At 41.4% G+C, this 17,500-nt stretch overlaps 1 protein-coding gene across 2 annotated transcripts in view; it reads left to right on the top strand.

Annotated features, from left to right (window-relative positions):
- LOC135214476 (cytosolic carboxypeptidase-like protein 5) overlaps positions 1-17,500 on the top strand; it is a 173,053-nt gene that overhangs the window by 27,124 nt on the left and 128,429 nt on the right. For both annotated transcript variants that reach the window (XM_064248823.1, XM_064248824.1), the window contains exon 3: positions 5,637-5,855. In XM_064248823.1, the coding sequence (XP_064104893.1) occupies positions 5,637-5,855 (219 nt within the window). The remainder of the gene's footprint in view (positions 1-5,636; positions 5,856-17,500) is intronic.

Genomic DNA, 17,500 nt, shown 5'->3' with positions numbered 1-17,500 from the left:
ATTTTTAGTGGGTTTTTCTTGAGTTTTAACTAACAAAATAGGTTGTTTTTAGCATTTTTAGGGGTTCCAAACAATTCGCGGGTTTTAACTATTCACGGGGGGGTCTGGTACGCATCCCCGCGAATACGGGGGACCCACTGTATATATATATATATATATATATATATATATATATATATATATATATATATATATATATTATATATATATATATATATATTATATAATATATATATTATATATATATATATATATATATATATATATATATATATATATATGGTACATATATTACACAGGTATAAGCCACGAGGGAAATAAACAACAGAGTTTTTCTGCAAGATCTTTTGACGTTCAAACATCCATTACTTAGCAGATGAGCAGTTCATCTGCTAACTAAAGGACACTTGAACATCGAAAGATCTTGCAGAAACTCCTTTGTTTATTTTCCCTCGTGGTTTATACCTGTATATATATATTATTACATGGTTATGAAAAGGGTAAATTAGCCAGACTATAGAGTAAATATATCTACTTGTAGGTGAACCTAGCATGGAAAATTCATTATGTTATATGAGGTAAAATGTTGAAGGTGATCATCGAAATGAAAAAGAGAGCAAAGAAAATAGACTAAATATGGATTTACGTATCACGTTCCAAACTTTTGTGATTCAGTTATACACACACACACACACACACACACACACACACACACACACATATATATATATATATATATATATATATATATATATATATATATATATATATATATATATACAGGCAGTCCCCGGGTTTACGACGGGGGTTCCGTTCTTGAGACGCGTCGTAAGCCGAAAATCGTCGTAAGCCGGAACGACGCTTGGAAATATGTCTTAAACTAATAAAAAGTTATAAAAACCTTACTTGTAATCCTTTGGTTACACTACATGTTGTTTCCTGTAGTTTTATGTACAACCTGGAGTTATTTTCAAGAATGCTGGTTCTTGAAGGTAAAAACTATTGTAATCCTCTGGTGACACTACATTCTTGAAGTTTTATGTACAACCTGGAGTGATTTTGCCAAATCTTGAGGGCTACAAGAACAGCTGATTACTATTTACGTTATCATATAGACTAGTAATTAAAGTAAACGTATCTTTAAAAAATAGGCTTATATATTAGTATCAACAAAACATTTCCTGCTATGAGTCAGAGGCCGTTTAATGAAACGAAACACTTCTCTGTCTATCTGTTCAGAAAATAAATGTTACGTCAATCCCCGAGACGGTGACCATTGTTGCCAAGGCGTCTCTCTCTCTCTCTCTCTCTCTCTCTCTCTCTCTCTCTCTCTGATCAAATTACACTGGAACTTTGACATGATTGCCCTAATATACGAATGTTTTGAGATACAACAGAAAATTTGCGAAAATATAAGCTTTGATATACAACGAAAATATTGAGACGATTTGCGATGAGTGTTAGTTGTATAGGCGACCGATAAATGGCGTTTAGTCTGTTTGTTTGTTGGTGCTGCATGTTAACACGTCGTTGTTTAGTTCGTTGTATTTGCGCCTATTTTTCGTGTTATTTTGTCTATTTTATTATTAACCATGGGTCTCAAAGCTAAAGACAAAGCAGGTGATAAGAAAAAAACCCAAGAAAATGATTTCGATGGAAGCAAACATGAAATTATAGCAAAGCATAAACCTTCCAAAGGCATCACCATTATTTCTAAACTACAAACTGATTAAAATAAAAAAATAAAAATTAGTTTAGCAATGTTATTTCATTTGTGTTTTTATTACGTAGTTATTAGTGTACATACGTAAATAAAAAGAGAACAAATCGTTCCCTGCCACCCTTCCCTACTCCTCCCCCTGCTGGCCTCACGTCATCTTTCGTTGTGGTAAGTAAAATTCCTTTCTTTTTTTTAATTGATTTTATTAACATTTATTATCATTTATCACATTGCTGTTATTTTATCATTATGTGTGTTATTACTCGTTTATTTGTGTATAAATTGTGTATATATATGTAATTTAGCTGTGTTTAGGTGTGGTTTCATACCTGCTAGAACGGATTAATACCTATTACATTATTTTAAATGGGAAAAAAATGCTTTGAGATACAACTGTTTGATATACGACGATGGTAACGGAACAAATTAAATTCGTATGTCAAGGTTCCAGTGTACTGGATAATGTCTCTCTTTTGGATACTTCGATTTTGCCAAATCTTGAGGGCTACAAGAACAGTTGATACTATTTACGTATCATATAGACTAATTAAAGTAAAACGTATCTTAAATAGGCTTATTTTTAGTATCAACAAAACATTTACTGGCATGAAGTCAGAGGCCGTTTAACGAAACGAACACTTCTCTGTCCTTAACTCGGAGCGTCGGAAGACACCTCTCTCTCTCTCTCTCTCTCTCTCCTCTCTCTCGTCTCTCTCAATCTCATCTCTCTCTCTCTCTCTCTCTCGTTGTAATCTAACAGAAACTTCGTTTTGTTATTATTACTGGAAACAAGCAATGATTTTCATTATTTGTGCTTTTGGACTGTTATATGTAAACTTTGCGCACCGCAAGCTAGTAGTTATTCATTCGCTCGGAAAACTAGTTCCGCATATGAGGCGTCACTAAAATCATAGAAAAAATACGACATAAAACGTGTCAAAATCATCATAACCTTAAAATTTTTGTTGTATCTAACCGAAACTTATTTTATTAATATACTGTGCTAAACTATAAAGGATTTTTATCATAGTATGAGTTTTTTAAAAGCGTCGTTAACTCGGAGCGTCGGAAGCGTCAGCGTCGTAACCTCGGAACAAGCGTCGTAACCCAGGACGGATTTTCCATTGAATATTTTAAGAAAAAAGCGTCGTAACCTCGGAACGTCGTAAGCCGGAACCGTCGTAACCCGGGGACCGCCTGTATATATATATATATATATATATCTATATTAATAATATATACATATGAATAACTTGATCACGAAGTATATAAAACGTGATGCTATGTACTATAAATAAAGGTTATTTGCCACAAGGAAAAAATGATGAAAAAGCGAGATAACTGAGTACTTTCGGTCCTGTTTGGATCTTTTACTTAGTAAAGGTTCCTAACAGGACCGAAAGTGCTCGGCTATCTCGCTTTTTCGAGATATATTATATATATATATATATATATATGTATATATATATATTATATATATATTATAATATATATATATATATATATATATATATATATATATATATAGCTATATTTATATAGATATAGATATATATATAGATATAGATATAGATATTATAGATATATATATATATATATATATATATATATATATATATTATATATATATTATATATATATATATATATATATATATATATATATATATATATGTATAGAGAGAGAGGAGTGAGAGAGAGAGAAGAGAGAGAGAGAGAGCAGAGAGAGAGAGAGGGAGAGAGAGAGAGGATAGAGGAGAGATAGATATAGATATAGATATAGATAGAGGATATAGAGATATAGATATATATATGGTATCTATATATATATATATATATATATATATATATATATATTATAACGTATATATATATATATAAAAATATATATATATATATATATATATATATATATATATATATTCGATATATATATATATATATATATTATATATATATATATATATATATTTATACACACACACACACACACAGTGGGCCCCCCCGTATTCGCTTTCTCCTGATTTGCGGACTCATGGATCCGCAGATTTCTCTCTGGACCATATCTACCCATTATTTGCAGGGAATTCGCCTATTTGCGGGGTTTTCCGACAAAAATCATAACTAATTAGTGTATTTTGATGTTATTTTCACAAAATACATTTTTATGATACAAAAATGATTTACTAATTTTCAAATATTAATATAATATTGATTAATACTGTATTAGTAAGTTCAATAAAATTAAATTTCACATAATAAAAAATAATTCTCTCTCTCTCTCTCTCTCTCTCTCTCTCTCTCTCTCTCTCTCTCTCTCTCTCTCTCTCTCTCTCTCTCTCATATGAAACACATTAAAAAATGGCAGAAAACATTAACACTAAACTTTACGAAACACATTAACAAATGGCAGAAAACGTTAACAATTCTTGATTATCTCCATCTTCGTTCTCCATAGAAAGCATCCTCTTCTTTCCGTGAACTTCACCAACATTCTTGGGACCCATGGCTAATAGCCTAAGTAATTAAGTTCACACACAACAAGATAAAGTAAATTACAGTACAACGAAAGCGAAATCACTAACACGAATTTAGTTTAACAAACTAAATACGTATATGTGAAGGAACAAATTCCAGTGTTTAAAATAACGATGCCGCAAAAAATGGTCAAGGAACGCCTTTACATAGAGGCATGATGCTGACCAATAGGAAGGATGGTGGCGAGTCTACTCAGTTGGCGGCGCGCGAGTTTTAAAATTGTTCTCGGGAGTCCGGGCGAATCTCAGGATTTTACAGCAACAACCTTTCGTAACCTGAATTATTTTCATATGTAGAGCCAAAAAAATCTTTGTATTTGCTTTCGTAACTTGATTTTTTCATAAGCTGGGACTTTCATATGTTGAGGTACCACTGTAGTTATACAAGTTGGAGACACCACCAAAGGTGGGAGTGAAAGAAATACAAGGGTCATGCTTTTAAAGGTGATAAGGTAGTACATTATCTTCTAATTGTATGAATTACTAAGTTAAACCAAGTGCAGCTTGGTCATCAAAGTACTGTCTGTATTAAACATTTTATTACATGGTTATGAAAAGGGTAAATTAGCCAGACTATAGAGTAAATATATCTGCTTGTAGGTGAACCTAGCATGGAAAATTCATTATGTGATGTGGGGTAAAATGTTGAAGGTGATCATCGAAATGAAAAAGAGAGCAAAGAAAATAGATTAAAAGACAGAAAGCAACCTATAAAAAACCTTGAATATTACTTATACTAGTTGTAAAGCTTATTCTTGAAATGAATAAACCTTTAGATGCCAAAATACTTGGAATGCTGAAATGTGAAGAGCTGGTATGTACTAGTATATGTCTGATGATGATTGAATCATCATTGAAAACAAAGAAGAAACAAGAAACTAAATTTATACTGAATTGTTTTTAGTCCTTGACTCCCTGTGTCAGTCTGGTATAGTTGACTGCTGAAAGTTGAAATGTAGTTTTTATAGAAATTGGTTCTCAAATTATTTTTGAAAATGAATTAGGGCTAGCAAAGGTTGTGATTACGTACATAATAATTTACAACAGTGGTCAGTTCCTGAGACAGGGATGTTGCCACATCTATTATGCATGAGAAAGTGGTTTAAATTACCAAGAGGGAAATCAGATACTCAAAAGCAGTCAAGCTAATGTTTTTGTCGTTAATTATGAGCTTACTTTCATAAGTAGTCATGACAACAGGGAATGCTATTCATGAACAGTTAAATCAGTGTGTGCTATATTATTCCATAGTACATGTTTAATATTGCAATATAGGTACTGTACTATATTTATTAAAAAGTAATATATTGTACTGTATATGACAATTCACTGCATTTACTGTATTGTGTATCATTTGAATTATATTCGTATTTGTTTTAGGGTCCGTGCATCTTTTGGGATCAGCCGCATACAACCCAGGAGGTAGCAGCTCATCTGGGACATTTGGGAGTGGACGTAAATCGCACAAAACAGCCACGAATCAGCCCACTCCTGATGCTCTTCCTGTCAATTATGAATTTAACCTGTGGACACAACCAGACTGTGCTGGAACAGAGTTTGAAAACAATAATCGAACCTGGTTCTTCTTTGGCATTAAAGGTATTGTTTGAAGCTGCTGAGTCTTGAAATGTCGGAAGCAGTTTATGCTTTTACCCATGTCGGTGTGTGTTGTGTTTGTTACCTTATCAGGGTATAAAAGAACCTGGTGAATGGATCTTGATATGCCTAATCAGTTTTAAGTTTGATGAGAATTGGCACAGTGTGTTGCTATGAAAACCATGTCCCCTTTTGTTTAATAAGTTGGTTAGGGTGTTTTTTTGGGCATTTTTTGTTTTCCTGTTATAAGGGTTGTTAGTGTTTTTGGCAGTTCAATTTCCTCCCAGATTGAGGTCATAGTTAAGGTCTTGATGTTTAAATTAAGTTACCCATATACGAACCTAATGGGAGCAAGCAGAGCATATCCAGCTACATGTAAAGATTTCAGAGTACACTGGCACCAAAAGGTCTTTATAATCTTAGTTGAATATATATATTCTTTGGTAATGAGAACAAAAAATTTCTACTTTTATATACGTATTATATATATATATATATATATATATATAGAGTATTATTATATATATATATATATATATATGTATATGTATATGTATATGTATATGTATATGTATATGTATATGTATATGTATATGTATATGTATATGTATAAGTAACTTACCTAGCAATTACACAGCTAAGAGTTCCCCTTGCTTGGCAGTTAAAATTTTGAAATTTGCAGGTCTCTCTAGTCGCTAGTTTGTTTTGGGTAGGTAACAAGACCACCCACTTTCAGGGTTCTACAGAGAGAAAAACTTCACAAAGAGCTCAGTTTGTTTCTGCCAGCTGATGGCTGTACACCAGTTGTTGGTAGCAGTCTAAAGTTTTTTGGAATTCATACTTTTCTGCTTGTTTCTCATTGACAATTGGTGAAGTATTCTGGTATAGTTAGCCTTTCCACGGAATTAGATAGTGATAGGCGTCTTTATGAGATTTTTATCAGCGGTTATGACTTTTTTTTCTCACGATTTTGACGAATAGTTGACTTTTCATGATGCCAGACTCTAGTTCTTCTGGATCTAGGTATTAATGATGATGATAATAATAATAATAATAATAATAATAATATTTTTTGTTAAAGATGATGGCAGCATCAGTGGAATTGATTTTTATATATGGTCTTTTCAATTCTTCTTATTTTATTTTCTCTTCTCATCAGGGCTTGATATTTTGCTAATAGCTGGCCGATGTTCATATCTTGGTTAAAGAATGTTTTCTAAAAATACTAATTTATTGTTATGATAACAAAAGTGATTAACAAATCTTAGTAATGGAATTCCAACGTTTCCCAAACCGTATCATCGGTTCAATGTTTTCAAGGAAAGGTGAGCGTGAACTGATTGGAATGGGGTCGTTCGGCGGTTTTATTTATTGTGTCCCAGGTGCTCTGTCTGATGGGCGCTGCGTTTTCATTGCTGAACAGAGGATTAAGTCCCTGAGTCAAGCCGTCTTGCAGAGTGGAAGCTCGCACTGCTCTTCGCGTGCGGACGCTGGAGACTGGGAGCATAGTATTGGGCAGGGGCACCTGATTGGTCCGTTTCGATCGGCTCTATGGTGCGGCGGGCAGCGCCCTACGTGCCACCGTCGGGAGGAGTGAAGTCTCTTGATGGTGTTAAGGCTGGGTCTCTCCTTCCCGATGTGTAGGGCCTCTAAGAGGCGGAGGCGACGGTGGTCTGCTGCCTTATCGATAATACCAATATTAGGAATAATGTCCTTCCGAGTTATCCTGGTATTGTGGACGTTTTTTGCATGATTATGGATGGCGCCTTCCTGAGCGTGGCAGGATATCCTCTTGGAAAATCGCATCGTTGTCATACCAATGTAGGCGCCGGGCATTCCCGGACAGGGCATTTGTATTGGTAGACAACGTTAGTTTTCTTGAGAGGGTCCTGCATCACAGGGGCTGGGTTGTTTTTCATAATCAGGGCCACTGGTCTTCTTGCTTTTCTTATAGTAAATGATCAATTTTACTTTTTTCGCAGGGTCCGTGGGGGAGACATTCCTTTCGATGATGTTACGAAGGGCTCGTTCATCCTCTTTGTATTTTCTTGTGAAATGCTCCCTTGTAAAAGAGAGTGACGTCTTCAAGGGCGACGGGGCGAGGCTCCTGCTGGTACCACTTATCGATGTTTCTGCGAATGGCTTTTTTCGATGTCCCGGTTGGAATACCCGTTGTTAATTAGAACTTGGGAGGGGCAACACGTTCTAATTCAGTGTGCGTGTCCTTCCACGAAGAGCAGTGTGAGAGAGCTCTCTTGATGAAGGCGCTGATTGCAGTGCGTTTGTATCTCTGGACACTCTCTCTCGCCGTTCAGGCATATGCCCAGGTTCGTGGGTTTCGTATACACTTGTGTTACGAAGCGTTCTTCTTGTTGCCCGACGAGAACGTCAAGGAAGGGGAGGCGACGGTCACGGCAATGCTCGATGGTGAAGTTGAGTCTGCTGTGGTCGTGGAAGGCTTGTCGCAGGCGCTCTATTTCTTCCACCGTGTTGGCACTGATGAAGGTGTCGTCAATATATCCGGACGTACATAGACGGTTCTCGATGGTGGCGAATACCGACGTTCCACAGTACCCATGTAGAAGTTCGCGAAAAGTTACTCCGAGGGGAGAACCCATCGCTACGCCGTCTTTTTTGCGTGTACATATGGCCTCTGTGGGTGGAGAAAGGGGCCCTTTTCGTACATATTTCAAGGAGTTTTTGGAGGGCATGCTCAGGATGTTTAATGGGGGCGTTGGAGTCGTCTCTGTATACACGATCAGAATTATCTGGATTGTTTCATCCACGGGGACGTTCGTGAACAGGGACTCCACGTCCATCGATGCAATAACTCCTCCGGACGGTGTTGTTTTCAGGGCTTCTATAAACTCGGCAGAGGACTTCAAACTGTGGTCATCTGGAACGTAAGGAGTCAAAATATCATTCAATTTCTTCGCAAGCTGGTATGTAGGAGTGGGTAATTTGGCTAATGATGGGGCGTAACGGGTTTCCCTGGTTTATGGGTTTTAACATTCCCGTATATATAGCCAAGGTCGTAGTCCCCTACGATCGGCAGCAAGTGAAGGGCATTGGAAGCCAAATTCCCGCTCCTACATACCAGCTTGCGAAGAAATTGAATGCTATTTTGACTCCTTACGTTCCAGATGACCACAGTTTGAAGTCCTCTGCCGAGTTTATAGAAGCCCTGAAAACGACACCGTCCGGAGGAGTTATTGCATCGATGGACGTGGAGTCCCTGTTCACGAACGTCCCCGTGGATGAAACAATCCAGATAATTCTGAATCGTGTATACAGAGACGACTCCACGCCCCCCTTAAACATCCCTGAGCATGCCCTCCAAAAACTCCTTGAAATATGTACGAAAAGGGCCCCTTTCTCCACCCACAGAGGCCATATGTACACGCAAAAAGACGGCGTAGCGTTGGGTTCTCCCCTCGGAGTACTTTTCGCGAACTTCTACATGGGTACTGTGGAACGTCGGGTATTCGCCACCATCGAGAAACCGTCTATGTACGTCCGATATATTGACGACACCTTCATCAGTGCCAACACGGTGGAAGAAATAGAGCGCCTGCGACAAGCCTTCCACGGACCACAGCAGACTCAACTCACCATCGAGCATTGCCGTGACCGTCGCCTCCCTTCCTTGACGTTCTCGTCGAGCAACAAGAAGAACGCTTCGTAACACAAGTGTTAATACGAAACCCACGAACCTGGGCATGTGCCTGAACGGTCGAGAGCGAGTGTCCAGAGAGATACAAACGCACTGCAATCAGCGCCTTCATCAAGAGAGCTCTCTCACACTGCTCTTCGTGGAGGACACGCACACTGAATTAGAACGTGTTGCCCAAGTTCTAATTAACAACGGGTATTCCAACCGGGACATCGAAAAAGCCATTCGCAGAAAGAAACATCGATAAGTGGTACCAGCAGGAGCCTCGCCCCGTCGCCCTTGAAGACGTCACTCTCTTTTACAAGGGAGCATTTCACAAGAAATACAAAGAGGATGAACGAGCCCTTCGTAACATCATCGAAAGGAATGTCTCCCCCACGGACCCTGTGAAAAAGTAAAATTGATCATTTACTATAAAAGCAAGAGACCAGTGGCCTGATTATGAAAAACAACCCAGCCCCTGTGATGCAGGACCCTCTCAAGAAAAACTAACGTTGTCTACCAATACAAATGCCCTGTCCGGGAATGCCCCGGCGCCTACATTGGTATGACAACGATGCGATTTTCCAAGAGGATATCCTGCCACGCTCAGGAAGGCGCCATCCATAATCATGCAAAAAACGTCCACAATACCAGGATAACTCGGAAGGACATTATTCCTAATATTGGTATTATCGATAAGGCAGCAGACCACCGTCGCCTCCGCCTCTTAGAGGCCTACACATCAGGAAGGAGAGCCCAGCCTTAACACCACTCAAGAGACTTCACTCCTCCCGACGGTGGCACGTAGGGCGCTGCCCGCCGGCACCATAGAGCCGATCGAACGGACCAATCAGGTGCCCCTGCCCAATACTATGCTCCCAGTCTCCAGCGTCCGCACGCGAAGAGCAGTGCGAGCTTCCACCTCTGCAAGACGGCTTGACTCAGGGACTTTAATCCTCGGTTTTCAGCCAATGAAAACGCAGCGCCCCAATCAGACAGAGCACCTGGGACACAATAAATACCGCCGAACGACCCCATTCCAATCAGTTCACGCTCACCTTTCCTTGAAAATGAACCGATGATACGGTTGGAAACGTTGGAATTCCATTACTAAGATTTGTTAATCACTTTTGTTATCATAACAATAAATTAGTATTTTCATACAATCAACTTACCTGTCAGATATATACATAGCTAAGACTCCGTCGTCCCCGACAGAAATTCAAATTTCGCGCCACTCGCTACAGGTTAGGTCAGGTGATCTTACCGGCCTGCCCTGGGCGGCAGGACTAGGAACCATCCCCGTTTTCTATCATATTTTCTCTGTCGCCGTGGTATCAACATTGTGTTATTACCTCCTGACTTAGATTCATTTTTTCAACATTTGATCAACGTTTTTTCGGCTTTTTGGTGACGTATTTGGATCGTGTTTTGGCATTCGCTACTGTGGACTGTTTTTGGAATAACTCTTTTGGATTTTTCTCAGTATGTCTGATTCTAATGTGAGTGTGAGAATGTGTGTGAATGTAGGCTGCAGGGTGAGGATACCGAAGGCTTCGGTTGATCCTCACACTGTATGCCGTAAATGTAGGGGGGTTCAGTGTTTCTGCTATTAATACTTGTAAGGAATGCGAGGGATTGAATGCAGAAGAGTGGAAGACTTTGACTTCTTATTTGAAGAAGTTAGAGAGGGATAGAGTTAGACGACTGAAAGGTGTGAGTTCAAGGCCTATTGAGCCTTTCACGGATAATTCTAATCCTACTGATGTAGATTCTCCCTATATATCTCATTCTCAGAGTGCTTTTTCGGATTCGGCATCGGAAATCGCCAATCTGAAAGCTACTATTAGAGACATGAAGTCCAAGATGGCTGACTCCAAAGGTAAGGCTAGTGATAGTGAACATTTCAGTGAAGTGAGTTCTCCCAGTGTGGTGGAGGGGGCGTTTGATCGTCCCTGCGACGCTCCCAGGCCTAGACCTCTTCCAAGCTCCCATGCCCAGAGGAGAAGGAAAGTCGAAAGCCTTAAGAGGTCGTGGGGAATCCCCAACGGTCAGACGTCCCTTCAGCTAGCTGCTTCATGGCAGGCGCTCAAGGGCGCTATAGAAAAAAAGCGTCCTTCGCGAGTGTTTCTCTCGTCCTCTCCCTCTCCCTCACCTAAACGAGGGTGGAAGGAGTCGAACTTATCGAGACCGCTGAAGCGTACATATGAAGCCCGACATAGATTCGAGCCCAGAGCGCTTCTCAGATGACGCTCCGTCTGCTATTAAGAAAGCGAAGGTGGCGTCAGCGTCACCTGACGCTGGTGCGGAAGTACCCCTTCATTCTTCTTCCCCGAGTGATGACGAAAGGCGTCATGCACTAGACGTGGGAGAAGCGTCAAGAGATAATTATGGCGGTTCAGGAACAACTGTCATCTCTTGTGGGAGTTTTAGCGCCCCGTCGGAAGGACGTGACGCTTCCAATTAAGAAGTCTCGTCCTCTCTCACCTGCTCGAAGAGAAGCGTCAGACATACGTGAAACTGCTAAACGTCTTGCAGAAGCTGCGAGTTCGAGAGCTAGAACGGGGGCTTACGAGAGTTTCGTAAAGCCAGAGAAACGTAAGACGTCTTTTAGAAGTGAAGCGTCATTCAAAGCGGATCTTAGACGTGACGCTCCATCCAATCTTGTGACGCGAGAGTAGGAAGCCCTTTAGAGAGCGGAGCGTCCTTCAGGCGCGAAGCGTCATCAAGACGTCAGCAAGAGACGTCAGCCATGACGCTCGGAGAACGGGAAGCGTCATACAAGGCGTCTTCTAAAGTTCAAGAGAAGCCGGAGCTTGTGACGCCTTCCAAGTCTTGTAAAACGGGAAAGAGGAAAGAGTATCATTCCCTTAGCCCCTCTCCTATTAGGAGTTTGTCTCCTCCAGAAGAGGAAAGTTCAGAAAGGAGAACGGAGACTCAGATAAATCCCGAGTTGGAAGAAAACTCGGATGATGAAGATCATGGAAAGAGAGGGTTTGTCCAACTATAAGGTTTTGACTACCCTGCTTCTTGAGGAGTATGGAGACGAGTTGACTCCTGCTGCTCCTCCTTCTCCGCGCTCGCTCTTTCCAGTGCTAAGACGAAGAAGCCCTCGTCTTTTCTAAACATGAAACCCACCATCTCGATGAAGCGGGCATTACACGCCTTAGACTTATGGATGAAGTCTAAGAAAGACTTAGTCAGGACAGTCTTTTGCATGCCTCCAGCAAGATTAGCTGGGAAAAGAGGCATATGGTAATAAGACGGGAGAGAATATGGGTATCGCTCTCCCTTCTACAACAGAGGCAGATTTTTCGACTTTGGTTGACGCTTCAAGGCGTCCAAGTCTCAATTCTGCACGAATTACATGGGAGTATTTCTGAACTGGATCATCTCCTCAAGGGACTCTTTCATGTATTGGAAGTCTTCAACTTCTTAGATTGGTCCCTTGGGGTGATGTCCAAGAAAGCCCATGATTCAGAAGGAATCGAACCTGAAGCCCTGTTATGCATTTTGTCTTGCATTGACAAAGCGGTACAGGATGGTTCTTTTGAAGTCTCTTCATTATTGGAGCAGGTCTTTTAAAGAAAAGGACGGTGTATGGCGACCTTCTTAACAAAGGCAGTCTCGCATGCTCAGAGGGCAGCTCTACTGTATGCGCCTCTTTCTGACTTTTGTTCCCTTTCTCAGTTAGTGAAGGACGTTGCTCCACTCTTTAACTGAGAAGGCGACTCAGGATCTTCTGACGCAGTCAGCTAGGAAGAAGAAACCTGTTTCGGTATCTGACAAGAAAGGACCTAGTACATCAATGCAGCCCTTTCGAGGTGGTCCGACCTCCAGACCTCCCGCAAGAAGGAAGGCTCCGGAGAAGAGAGGTAGGTCTGCCTTTCGTCCCTTTAAAAAGGAAAATGAAACATCTCTCCTCCAAGCACCAGTAGGTGCCAGGCTCCTGGATTCGTGGAGGCCTGGACACTGTAGACGCGGACGCGTCTTCATGACTATCTTAAGGAAGGGATATAGTATCCCCCCTTTCCTGAACACTCCTCCCCTAACGTCAATACCAGGGAACTATCAGCCAAGTACAAGGACCCTGTGCTGAGGGATACTCTTCGATCGATGGTGGAACAAATGTGGGACAAGAGAGCGATAGAACTAGTACTGGATCAAAACTCCCCGGGGTTTTACAATCGCCTTTTTTTCTAGTGGCGAAAGCCTCGGGAGGCTGGAGACCAGTACTGGACGTCAGCTCTCTGAACAAATTTGTTCAGAAGGAGAAGTTCTCCATGGAGACTTCTGCTTCATCCCTAGCGTCATTACGACAAGGAGATTGGATGGTGTCTCTAGATCTCCAGGACGCCTACTTTCACGTCCGATCCACCCTTCATCGAAGAAGTACCTCCGTTTCATGACGGGGGGAAGGATCTTTCAGTTCAGAGCCTTGTGTTTCGGCCTGTCCACAGCTCCTCAGGTCTTCACAAGCCTGATGAAGAAGTGGCGAGATTTCTTCACCTCAAAGGAGTGAATGTCTCTATGTATCTAGACGACTGCTCATCAGGGCCAGATCGGAGAGACAGTGCTTGGAGGACCTAAAGTTGACTCTGGATTTGACCAAGGCGTTGGGATTGCTTGTGAACCTCGAGAAGTCTCAGCTGACCCCCAGACAAGACCTAGTCTATCTGGGGATTCGGATGGATTCTCGGGGTTTTCGAGTTTTTCCTTCGCAAGAGAGAAATGCAAAAGGTTTGCGGATAATCTCTCTCTTTCTTAGAGAAGCAACAAACGTCGGCGAGGGAATGGTTGAGCCTTCTGGGGACGCTTTCCTCGCTGGAACCAATTCTTCCCCTCTAGGAAGACTTCATATACGTCCACTTCAATTCTTCCTCAAGAGGTCTTGGAGCTGGAAAACCGGACAACTGTCGGACGTTTTTCCCATCCCAGTGGAGATAAAGGCACATACAGTGGTGGTTGTACCTCTGGAAGAACAAAGGGATCTCTCTAAGAACACAGAACCCAGACCTAGTGTTGTTCTCCGACGCGTCGGGAGACAGGTTGGGAGCGACATTTAGGCTCAGAGGAAGTGTCAGGCACCTGGGAACCAGCACAGTCCGTCCTGGCACATAAACTGCAAGGAGCTCTTCGCCGTACATCTGGCCTTAAAGAGCCTAGAACCTCTGGTGTCAAACAAGGTAGTGCAAGTAAACGTGACAACACCACCGCACTTGCCTACATTCGGAAACAGGGAGGGACGCACTCCTCGTTCCTTTACGAGCTCACGAGAGACCTATTACTTTGGACGTCTCACAGGAAACATCTCCCTGCTGACAAGATTCGTACAGGGAGTAAGGAATGTGAGGGCGGACAGGCTCTGCAGGAGGAACCAGGTCCTTCATAACAGAATGGACTCTACACGAGGAAGTGTGTCTCGATCTCTGGTCTCTGTGGGGAACTCCTCATGTGGATCTCTTCGCAACATTCATTTCAAAAAAGGCTCCCAGTGTTTTGCTCGGTCGTGGAAGATCCAAGAGCAATTATGGTAGACGCCTTCCTGCTAAACTGGTCTCGAGTAGACGTTTATGCTTTTCCCCCATTCAAAATCCTGGGGTTAGTAAGTGAAAAAGTTTGTGGCGTCAAAAGAGACGAGGATGACGTTAATAGCCCCTTTTGGACCGGCCCAGGAATGGTTCACGGAGGTGGTAGAGTGGATCGTAGACCTTTCCAAGATCCCTACCAAGAAGGACGGATCTCTCAGACAACCACACAAGAGGTACCATCAAACCTCCCCGCTCTCGCTCTGACTGCCTTTCGACTATCGAAAGACTTGTCAGAGCGAGAGACTTTTTCTCGCGAAGTGGCAAGCGCGATCGCGAGAGCACGCAGAACCTCCACTACGAAAGTATACCAGTCGAAGTGGGAGGTATTTAGAAGGTGGTGTAGAACCAAGAAGTTGTCCTCCTCCTCTACCTCTATAGCGGAAATTGCTGATTTCTTGCTATTCCTGAGAGTAAAATCATCTAGCCGTATCCACAATAAAGGGATACAGAAGTATGCTCTCGGCTGTATTCAGGAACGAGAGGATTAGATCTGGCAAATAAACAAGATCTCCACGATCTCATAAGATCTTTTGAGACTTCAAAGTCTAAGGAACCAATACCTCCGAACTGGAACCTGGACGTAGTCCTCAAATATCTGTCTTCGGATAGATTCGAACCTCCTCATCTGGCATCGTTTAGAGACATAACTAGAAAAATGCCTATTCCTTGTATCTTTAGCTACGGCAAAAACAAAAAGAATTAGTGAATTACAAGCTCTGCAGGATAAAGTAGGATTCAAGGGAGACTCGGCTATTTGCTCGTTTAAGACCCTGTTTTTAGCCCCCCCCCCGAAAACACTGAGAATCCCCACGAATCCCTGGCCTAAGTCATTCGAAGTCAAAGGATGTCGAGTCTCGTAGGCAGAGAAGCAGAGAGGTCTCTATGCCCTGTTAGAGATCTTGAAGTTCTACCTTCAGAGAAAGCGTCAGTTGGGAGGCTCTAGACAAGGTCTTTGGTGCGCGGTAAAAGACCCCACAAGACTGATGTCCAAGAATGCTCTGGCGTTCTTTGTAAGAAAAACGTCATTACGGACGCTCATAAGGTCTGTCCTGACGAACAATTACAACTACTGAGAGTAAAAGCTCATGAAGTAAGAGCGGTTGCGACGTCTCTCCTCGTTTTATAAGAATAGGTCGCTAAAAACATCATGATACGACTACTGGAGATGCAACTCAGTATTTGCATCTCATTACTTGAAAGACGTACGTGTGACGTATGAGAAGTGTTTTTACTCTAGGTCCTATCGTATCGGCAGATACGATTCTGGGTACGGGAGCCGACACCAATCCTTAAATGTGTATACTATTCTTCTTTTTGGATATGGTCGGAGTCTCTTCGAACAATGGAGGATTTGGCTCGCACGGGCGGCCGTCTATGTTGTTCAGTAAGAGAATTCTTGTCATATCCAATTAGTTGAGTATAATTTTTTTTGGAAAATATGTATGTGTCGTAGTGGTTTTTGAGTTTACGGTTGTTGTGACGAGTTCGGGGATAACTCGTAACAATCCTTAGTTCTAACATATGGTTAGGATCAGGTGGTCGGGATTGGTTGTGTGCTCCTTCATAAGGTGTATTGTCATATAAGTGGATCAGCACCCATTGACAAAGTCCTTTTAGGCTCTGCCGAGTAAGCGGATAAGACCCCATCGGCAGACCCACAAGAACTCTTGGCATAGATCATATATCTCGCTAAAGTTTCTTGAGGTGATGCAGACTACTGGGCAAACACCCACGAAGTCTACCACCTATCAGGTAGGAACCAAGGTTTTATTTATACCTACAACATATGTTGTTTACCTGTCTATTCCATATAGTAGCTGTCTCTTACCCTCCACCGAAGGGTGCCAATCAGCTATGTATATATCTGACAGGTAAGTTGATTGTATGAAAATGATATTGTTATGTTACAATAAAGTTTCATACATACTTACCTGGCAGATATATACAATTAAAGGCCCACCCAGCCTCCCCGCAGGAGACAGGTGGAAGAGAGAAAATATGATAGAAAACGGGGATGGTTCCTAGTCCTGCCGCCCAGGGCAGGCCGGTAGATCACCTGACTACCTGTAGCGAGTGGCGCGAAATTTGAAGTTTCTGTCGGGGACGACGGAGTCTTAGCTATGTATATATCTTCCAGGTAAGTATGTATGAAACTTTATTGTAACATAACAATATCATTTTTAGAAAACATTTCTTTAACCAAGATATGAACATCGGCCAGCTATTAGCAAATATCAGCCCTGATGAGAAGAGAATAATAAGAAGAATTGAAAAGACCATATATAAAATCAATTCCACTGATGCTGCCATCATCTTTAACAAAACATGTTTAAGAGAGGGTCTCCTACCTTCAAATAATAATAATAATAATAATAAAGGGATTTTGACGTAAGGAAAAATCT

The sequence above is a fragment of the Macrobrachium nipponense genome, chromosome 45 (assembly GCF_015104395.2).
Source record: "Macrobrachium nipponense isolate FS-2020 chromosome 45, ASM1510439v2, whole genome shotgun sequence".
Classification (NCBI taxonomy): domain Eukaryota; kingdom Metazoa; phylum Arthropoda; class Malacostraca; order Decapoda; family Palaemonidae; genus Macrobrachium; species Macrobrachium nipponense.
This window is presented reverse-complemented; position numbering and strand designations above follow the sequence as displayed.